This window comes from Trypanosoma grayi (genome assembly GCF_000691245.1).
Source record: "Trypanosoma grayi strain ANR4 Tgr_667_V1, whole genome shotgun sequence".
NCBI lineage: Eukaryota > Euglenozoa > Kinetoplastea > Trypanosomatida > Trypanosomatidae > Trypanosoma > Trypanosoma grayi.
The window spans coordinates 799-9,649 of NW_008826286.1; the positions used below are offsets into that span (position 1 = coordinate 799).

Below are 8,851 nucleotides of genomic sequence, written 5' to 3' on the forward strand. Positions count from 1 at the left end.
TCTTCGATGTTTTGCTCCTCTTCTGCACTCGTTTCTTCTTGTCCGCCGCCGCCCACACCTCCGCCTCCGCAACGCCCACAGAATTGTAGTCATCGTCAGTATCAGCACCAACAGCATCGTCACTGTATGTGTTTGTGCCGATGCCCGCCGTGGAGGCCCCCACACCGCCGTTCTGCAGCCCGGGTCGGAAGTGGTCTAGCAGCAACTGCACGCCAAACCCCGGGGCGCCCGCCGGCTGAAACCCCTTCGGCTTGTCGCCCCCCATCGCCGGCCCCGCTATGTCGAGGTGTGCCCACTTCACGTTGTCTTCAACGAAGTTACTGAGAAATGCTGCCGCATTGCAGGAGCCGGCCTCACGCCCGGAGGAGACGTTCACGAGATCAGCAATGCCGCCCTTCACCGCCTTCAGATGTTCCTCGCCAATGGGCATTGGCCAAATCTCGTCGCCGCTGCGGCGCCCGCCCGCCATGAGGCGCTGCGACAATGGCAGGTTGTTACTGAAGATCCCCGCGCGGCGGGTGCCGAGGCCAACGAGCACAGCGCCAGTGAGTGTGGCAAGGTCGATGATGGTGTGCACCTTCTTTTCCAGCTTTGCGTCGCGCTGCACGTACGTGAGAGTGTCAGCGAGCACGAGACGGCCCTCCGCATCGGTGTTGAGCACCTCCACCGTTAGTCCTTTACGGCTTGTAATGATGGTGGAGGGGTGGTAACTGTTGGGGCCGATCGCGTTCTCCGCGAGACCGACGGCGCCGACGACGTTCACTGGCAACCGCAGAGTTGCGATGGCCTTCAGCGTCGTCATGACCGTTGCGGCGCCCATCATGTCCATGTGCATTGTCTCCATCGCCCCGTACGGCTTCACATTAAGGCCACCGCAGTCGAACGTCACACCCTTCCCGACGAGCGCTGTCGACTCGGAGCTGTGCCGGTTTCCCACGTACTCGAACACGACAAGGTACGGCTCGTGGCACGAGCCTTTCCCCACGTTGTAAAGAAGATTCAGCCCCATCTTCTGCAGCTGCTCGCCTTTCAGCACGTGGCGCACTTTCACGCCAAGCGGGGCGAGCTCGCTCTTGATCCACTCGAAGTACAGCTGCGGTACGCCCTCGTCCTCGCGCAGGTTGCCCAGGTTACGCGCCTCGTTGATACAGTCTCCGATGACGTTGCCGTTCTTGATTGCCTCGGTGGCGTCGGAGTCGATGAAGAGATCCATATGCCGATGATCGCAGTGCTTTGCGCCACCTTTTTTTGACTTGAGGCGCTCGTACTTGTAGGCAGCAGTCACGGCGAAGGACGCGGTCTTCTCCACGATGTCAGCAGCAGCAAGTGCGGTGGGTGGCTGAAACAAATCCCCCATGCTGTGCACATCGTCCGGCAGTGACCGGAGGAGCAGCGCAGAGGCCTGCAGCCGTTGGGCCTTCCGCACCGCGTTCGTCACCGCCAGCCGGTAGTCGCGCACAGACGGCTCTTTCCCAAGCCCCGCGACGATCCGTCGACGCTCAGAATCAAACGCGACGTTCCCCGCCTCATTTCTGAATCCGAAGGGCAACTCTGACGGCGCGTGGTTGGGCGACGCAAAATCGACAGAGAGCATACGGTCCTCGCACACTTTCTTCTTGGCAGCTTGCTGGCGCCTGCTAGAAGCGCTGTTACCGCCCTGCACCGACCACGGCAGCACCGTCACGGACTTGGGAAAAGGTGCCCTCGACGTGAGTTTCTTAAGCATGGCTTGTTCCCTCTCGCCTTCTCCACACGTCTACGACTCGTGTTCCTTCACTCTACCCGTCCACTGTGAGTGTGTGTGAGGGTGCGTGTGGTCCCGTTTTCAATATACGAATACGTTATCACCGCCTGTTAAATGGGTATCGCTGTGCTGCTTATCCCTCGTTCTTCGTCGATCTTTTTCCCTTGCCTCACACCTATTACGTCTTCACCACCACACCGGTAATTGAGACAGACAACGCAGAGAGAGAGAGAGAGAGAGAGAAGAATAATGAGGAGTGTGTAGGGGAGAGAGAATAGCACACAAAAAGGGGGGCCTCGCTGGGCAGGAAGCAGTAGCAGCAGCAGCATCAGTAAGCTACAGCAGGAGGAAGAGGAGAAAGAAGACGAGGAAAGAACAACGACCTCCGCTGGACTGTCATCAGCTGCGATGTCGCCGCCCTTGTGGGAAAAAGGCACTGGCACGCCTCCCCACGCTCCTTCTATTTCGTTCTATATGTCCACGCCCTTAGTGTCATCAACCGATGCTCTGCCACGCCCTCGAAGGCATACGGGAAGACACAACACAAGGGGGAAGCAAGCAAACAAGGAAAGAAAGAAAAACAGAACGAATCAAACCGAAGGAAAACAACTCTGTACGTACGCACGCACGCACGCACACACCCCGGTTATCATTCACTCATCTACTTTCTCTCCCTTTTTTTTTTGTTTTTCGTTTCCTTGCACTTCATTATTGCGTGGTGAATCCACGGTAGAAGCGCTCCCCGTGGCGGTACCCCGTCACCGCACCGCCTGCTGAGGGGTCGACGACAGGGATGAACGTCCGCGCCGTGACGAACACCTGCTCCGTCTTCAGCAGCGTGACGTGGATGGGCTGATTCTCCCTGTAGATGTGCGTGCTCATGTTCGGCTCCTTCACACCCGTCGTTGGAAGACGTGTGGCGCCGTTGAAGCCGAGTCCCGCCATGTGTGTTGCGGTCGTGGTTGCGTCCGGCTGCAGCGGCTCTGTGCTGTCAAGTGTGTAGCAGATGATGCCGCCCGCCGGCGGGTCCTCGAAGAAGAGCTCCATCTCTCGGCAGCTGATGCAGATGGTGGGCGGAAGCAGGCTGTACGACTCCTGCTGCTCGCCCGCCTCATCGCGCAGCTCCCTGTTCCACGCGGAAGCGCGGCAGCAGTCGTACACGGCGGCAGTACTCCGCACGTGACGGCGCCCATTGGCGTTGCCGTGCGGGCGCTCCTCGTCGACGAAGGTCCACGCGTACACGAACGCCACATCCTCACGCAGCGGCACCGGTTTCCCATCGTACACGACGCCCTTCTTGCGTGAAAACTTCGCCTTCTGCCTTGCCTCGCCAATGTACACAAGCTGGTACATGATGCTCGTGTTGGGCGGGCGCCGCGACTCGTCAAAGTACATCTGCGCGTCCAGTGCGCGGATGCGAGCAACAGGGGCGGAAACGTCGGGGTCAAAGAACGAGTGTCCCGCCGCGTACACGACGAGTTGCGCCTCCGTGATATCGCTTGTCAGTCCCTCATCATGCCCATATACAGCGAGGGCCCGCACGACCACAGGCATACGCCTGCTGTCGCTATTGGTGTTCAACGGCGGAAGCGAGAGGGTGAAGGGGCCGGTGTACAACAGTGACGGGTGTGAGCCGTCCACACTGTAGCGTATTTGGTCTGCGGTTGCACTGTCCGCATTGGGGGCGATGGTGACAGGAGTGAATGTCGTCACCTCGCCCTTCTCGGGGATGATGCGCGGGGGCAGCGGGCGCGCGTGGTTGGTGCTGCCGGTCTGCAGGGAGTGTGGGCGACCCCAGGCGGAATCACGGTAGAGGTTAACGTCAATTTGCTGTTTCTGTTGATCCCCAGCATGCGGCGCGGCCACTGGCGCGTCAGCCACCACGTTGAAGGAGAACTGATGCACAGCACCCACAACACGTTGAGTGGGGTACACGGTGTGTGCACACACCGTATAGTTACCAGCCTCGACAAATAGGAGTGGTGTCGTGTACAGCAGAAAGTGCTCGCCGTAGTAGTTATCGGTGCCGAGAAGCCGCACAGTGCGATCGTCGTCCATCGTCTGCTCTCGTGTATGGCGCACATCGACAAGGATGTCGCACGGCTCCACATGGGTGGAGCGCAGGTGCACCTCTAGTGGTGCCTGGTGCGTCCCAGGAACGGGGTCGCACGTCAACTCAAGCGTCTGGCGGCGTCTAAAGCCGTGATAGAAATGGTACTTGCCCGCCACAGTGCGGGAGCGGGCGTGGCACCACAGGTAGATGATTGCCCCCACAATCAGCAGAAGCAGCACGCCGCAGATGGACAGTATCGGTATCACCACCTCTGGTCCAACCGAGGACATTCTATGTTGCGTCCGCCTTCTCTTGGTGTGTTTTCCACCTAAATGACGGCAGTGGGTTGGGGCACGCACGCAAGCCCCCACACGCACCAGGCAGCCCTTTCCTACTATGGATTCAAGGCTCAAAAGGTGAGAGAGATAACGAGGGCACAGGGTGCAAGTAAACGAAAAAAGAAAAGAAAAAAAAGGAGAATTGAGGTTGTGGTGTGAAGCAACTGCCCAACTAACAGCAAACGGTAAAAAAAATTGGCCCGTCCCGAGCAGCGAAGAAAAAGGAAACACAGTCTGCAGCAATAGAACAGAACATCTCGGAGAAAAGGCAGCACATAATAACGCTTGTAGTGGGGGGGAGTCGTGGTAATGGTAATGGTGGTGGTGGTGAAAGAATGAAGCGCAGAAGGAAGAAGAAAGGGAAGGGGGTAAAGTGCGCATCACCCCTTACATATCAGCGTGGAGGCGGAACATCGCTCAGCAGAAGAAACTGCCGCTTGCGCACAGCCAGCTGGTGCTCCTGCACAACCACCTTCTCAATGGCCTCCCGTACATGATGCGGGATGCCGAGCTTCGCTGCCACATGTGACACCCGATCCCGCTCCGCGTCGTCGTACTCGCCATCCGCCACACAGACGCACATCGCATCGTACAACAGAACGCGCGCCAGAGCTGTTGGGAGAAGCGCACCTGAGAGAAAGGAAGCCACATTTTCTGACACCTGCGGAGGGCTGCTGCTGTTGGACCCTCGCGTTGTGGAATGCACCTGAGATGTCAACTCTCCAACTGTAGCCGGCTCATTCCGCCGCTGCCTCTCAGCCCCAGACGTTACCATCATATTAGCTGAGGTAGAACCGGGATTTGGCCGGGACGTCATCGCGTCTACAAACTGCACCAACTCTAGCTTTGTTTGCTCGTCACGCAACGCAGTAAAAGGAATTAGGTGATCGATGAGCCCAAGGACGTAGTTGCGCTCCCTCTCCTGCGACCCACTCTGAGAGGTGCAAAAAAGCACCGTCTTCACATACACATACGGCAGGTTGCACACGCCAATATGTGGACTGTATTTAGAGCCATACAGCGTGTCCAACAGGAACGCACCGCCAACAACCGGCACGTAGCAGCTCCATACCCTCCTGGTCACGTGAAGCATGTCACAGGCGGAAAGAGGCCTCAAAGCCCGTCAACCAAATCACACTCCCGCGCCGCTGGATGCTGGAGCGCTCAGTCCCACTGCACCTCTTCCGTTGCCCTTCCCTTTGCCTTTCTTCGCCCCACCCCGATAGCCGAAACAGTGGACAGAAAGACGGAGTATATGAGTGTGCATGTGTGAGAGAGAAAATGGGTAACGCAGCAGAAGGCGGCGCCGACTCGGCAGAGTGAGTGGGCATCAAACAAAGCGGACATCTGTATGTCCGATTAGAAAGCGCATGGAGCCCAATGCGCCACAACGCACTTCAATGGAGACAAAAAAAAAGAAATTCAGCACTAACAAAACGCCCCCCACAATAAACTCGGGAATACAAGAACATAGCTTAAGTGTTGAGCAGGAGGTAACAGCAAGGTAACATAAAACGAGCGGAGAGAAGCGGGAGAAAAGAAAACGCATGCCGATCACCGCTCCACCTACCGTCACAAACGAATACGTCTGCGAAAACGCCACACGTAACGACAACGCAGGCTCAGCGGCACCTCTCACGCACCCCTTGCAGGAGGAGAGGGTGGCCCGAGTGAATAAACAATACAGCTAGCGTGCAATAAGACACTCTGTTTTTCTTTTGTACAATCGCCTCGTGCTAATAAATCAAAATAAATCAAAACTTCGAGATCACCCACCAGGAATCCCAGATTCTGATAAAATGAAAACACCATAAAAAGAACTCACCGGATTCAGAAGTCCGTACAGACCAAATAAACATCGAAGTCATGCAAGGTCAACAGGCATATGGGCGCGTGCTCCAACTCTTATGTTGCCGGTGTGGCATGGGTGTGCCATGATGAGTGAAGACGTGGCGGCCTGTCTGCAGCAACAGTGTGGGCCCACGCATGCCTCACTTCTTGTCGGCCGCAGCGCACCCCATGCACCTCGAGCAATTCACCTGGATCCTTTTGGCCCTTTCCTGATCATATAACATGCAGTCATACTCGCGTAGATATTCCTTGGTTGTTGTATGTGCACCACCTCCTTCGCTTCAGCATTCAGCTGCCCCACCACACAGCTGCACGCACCATCACGCAGACACAACACGACTCCGCCCATGGATTAGCAAGCAGGGTAGTATTGAAACACACATACTTCCCCAGACATACAAAATATAAAACAATAGGAATCCTCACACATGAAAAAAAACAAAACAAAGCAAAAAACATTTCGAGGCAACCTCCTACTTCCTCGTAAAAGATGTCCTGTCATACAGTTTATTTTGTCAAGGCTCATATATATCGGGAACACGCACCTCCCACTGCTCCGGCGTTTCGTGATGAGACCCATGCGGCTGAACCGAACCACTAATGTCAATAGCAGAGTGGGTATCAACTGTACTCGGGAGAAGGTACGGGTTCGCAGGCGCGGTAGCCTCGTTAAATGGCTCCTGTCCGACGCAGGGCATCGGTGTTGCGTCACCATTCGGCTGTGCCTCCACACTCTCATCGACGGGGTTTATTCGCGACGTCTTTGTTGGGGGAGAGTTATCAGCCGCCCGCATTGTCACACTGTGTCGAGCAGACTTTACGAGTACCTTAGATATCGACGGGTAGCGCTGAGTGGCACGTGGCGCAACTTCGCGTACGACATCGAGTGTGCGCTGCAGCATGGAGCAGTTTATGTCCAGGAAATTGTCCAGTGTCTCCCCTGTCGTCTGCTCCATTTGCTTCAGGAGGTCATCGTACAGATTTGCAAAATACGTGGTCTTCGCCTGCGACCTTGCATGGGCGCTATCCCGCTCCGCCACCTGTTTGCTGTAGAGTTTGCTCTCAGTGAGTGGTTTGTTGGCCTTCGCATACTTCTGAATCTTCTTTTCCACAATCTTTGCCTTTTTCTGGTACTCTTTCAAGAACGACTGTGCTGCCTTACCCGCATCAACGGTCTTCTTCGTCACCTCACGGAGTGGCTGCAACCGCTCAAGAATCTGTCGGTGAATCGAGATCCTGTATTCGGACAGTGAATCACCATCCTTCAACTCGCGCATCTGCAGCGCAAACAACTTTGCAGAGTTGTGCAAGGCACCTGCAGCATCCACAGGTTCACGGCTGACAGCACTGTATGCGCCATCAGCACGTTGTACGGTTGCTGCTCCTGTAACGTCGACATAGCAGTGGCCAATACTCTCAAAGGCAGCGGCCACACTCATTGACGCCATGATCATCTGCTGCAAGGCAGTGTCAAGCGCGTTCAGCTTCTTCTTGATTGACATTGCATTTTGGAGGAATTGATCAAGCTCAGCGCCCTCACTGTTTGCGTCCGACTTCGTCATTGCGTTGTGCAGCTGATGGAGTGACTCTTTTTTTTTCTAAATGTTGACGTTGTTGTTGTTGTTATTACTGTTGTTGTTGTTATTCTGCTTGGTGGCGGTATCAGCGTTGGGTATGTCTCTTTCTTTTCGTGTCCTTGGCTCGCAGGCAGCGCAGAGTGGAGGGGAGATTGTGTGAGGGACGCCCCCAGCACAGCGGGAGAAGGAGCAGCAGAGAAAAGCAGCAGCAGCAGCAGCGCCGGAGGCGGTTGAGGAGAGCTGCGGCTCAGGGAGAATAGCCCCCAGGGGAAAACAAACACAAAGCAGCAGTCAAATGTGCGACGGCCGCGAAAACAGCAACGAAAAAAATATATTAAAACACACCACCCAAGACAAGGTGGCTGGCCCCACCACCCACGCCGCTCCTCAACCGGGTAGTTGTTTGCTCATTCATGTTAAGAAATGCATGTCTTTAAATACTGCGTGGTTTTGTAAAATGTGTTTGGAGTTCCCCAGTGCAACGAACAAAAACAAAATTAGGTACGTAAGTTTCCAAATACATGTTTTGTTGCACACCCAACGTGGCACTTTAATGCATTCCTCATTTACCTCCCTCGGGCAGGCGCATACTCTTATGCAATGCCTGTCAGTTATACAGGACCTCTATCTCCCACCCCGTAAGCAAATACATTCGTCATACGCCTGAATGCTGCAGAACAGCATCCTCAGCCCCGCTGCCGGAATGGCCCTTTGCGTTCACTTGGTACGAAGCCAAAGCCGCAACTGTATCATTGAGCGGCCCCACCGAACGATCCAGACTGCATGAAGATTCGCGATGCAGCCGCGCCTCTACGGCGTCCAGAGAATGGTCTTTTGTCTGTACAAGCGACGGGTCTTCTTTTAAACCTTGATCCACTCCGCAGCCGTCGGGAGCCGTGGAGCCGGCATCGACCTGATCGGCCTTCGGGTGGTTCAAGTTGTCTTTTTCTGCATAATCACCAAATGGTTCGCCCCTCGAACCTGGACACTGCGCGCCGTCTTCACTCTTCGCCCCATCGTCCGTATCCGGCGCACGCACCTCCCACTGCTCCGGCGTTTCGTGATGAGACTCATGTGGATGATCCAAATCAGAATTCGCTGTTTCAGAGACGCTGAGTTCGACCTCCGCAAAGTTGCGAAGGAGCGGATTCTCAGGCGTGGTAGCCTCGTTAAATGGCTCCTGTCCGACGCAGGGCATCGGTGTTGCGTCACCATTCGGCTGTGCCTCCACACTCTCATCGACGGGGTTTATTCGCGACGTCTTTGTTGGGGGAGAGTTATCAGCCGC

General features: G+C 55.6%; 5 protein-coding genes across 5 annotated transcripts in view; all 5 read right to left on the reverse strand.

Moving 5' to 3' along the window:
* Positions 1 to 1,726, reverse strand: part of DQ04_06671000 (putative cytosolic leucyl aminopeptidase, putative,metallo-peptidase, Clan MF, Family M17) — a gene marked incomplete at both ends in the record, with an annotated part of 2,235 nt that extends 509 nt beyond the window's left edge. Inside the window, one exon of the mRNA XM_009314820.1 lies at positions 1 to 1,726. This exon is cut by the window's left edge and continues 509 nt beyond it. Coding sequence (XP_009313095.1) covers positions 1 to 1,726 — 1,726 coding nt within the window.
* Positions 1,727 to 2,452: 726 nt separating this feature from the next.
* Positions 2,453 to 4,087, reverse strand: DQ04_06671010 (hypothetical protein; the record flags this gene model as incomplete). Its single annotated transcript, XM_009314821.1, has 1 exon — positions 2,453 to 4,087. The coding sequence occupies one exon, from the start codon at positions 4,085 to 4,087 to the stop codon at positions 2,453 to 2,455; it is 1,635 nt and encodes a 544-aa protein (XP_009313096.1).
* A 442-nt stretch (positions 4,088 to 4,529) lies between these two features.
* DQ04_06671020 (hypothetical protein) lies at positions 4,530 to 5,228 on the reverse strand (the record flags this gene model as incomplete). The annotated part of the gene is made up of 1 exon (XM_009314822.1): positions 4,530 to 5,228. The coding sequence occupies one exon, from the start codon at positions 5,226 to 5,228 to the stop codon at positions 4,530 to 4,532; it is 699 nt and encodes a 232-aa protein (XP_009313097.1).
* A 1,273-nt stretch (positions 5,229 to 6,501) lies between these two features.
* On the reverse strand, positions 6,502 to 7,548 carry DQ04_06671030 (hypothetical protein; the record flags this gene model as incomplete). The annotated part of the gene is made up of 1 exon (XM_009314823.1): positions 6,502 to 7,548. The coding sequence occupies one exon, from the start codon at positions 7,546 to 7,548 to the stop codon at positions 6,502 to 6,504; it is 1,047 nt and encodes a 348-aa protein (XP_009313098.1).
* Positions 7,549 to 8,218: 670 nt separating this feature from the next.
* On the reverse strand, positions 8,219 to 8,761 carry DQ04_06671040 (hypothetical protein; the record flags this gene model as incomplete). The annotated part of the gene is made up of 1 exon (XM_009314824.1): positions 8,219 to 8,761. The coding sequence occupies one exon, from the start codon at positions 8,759 to 8,761 to the stop codon at positions 8,219 to 8,221; it is 543 nt and encodes a 180-aa protein (XP_009313099.1).
* Between the last annotated feature and the right edge of the window lie 90 nt (positions 8,762 to 8,851).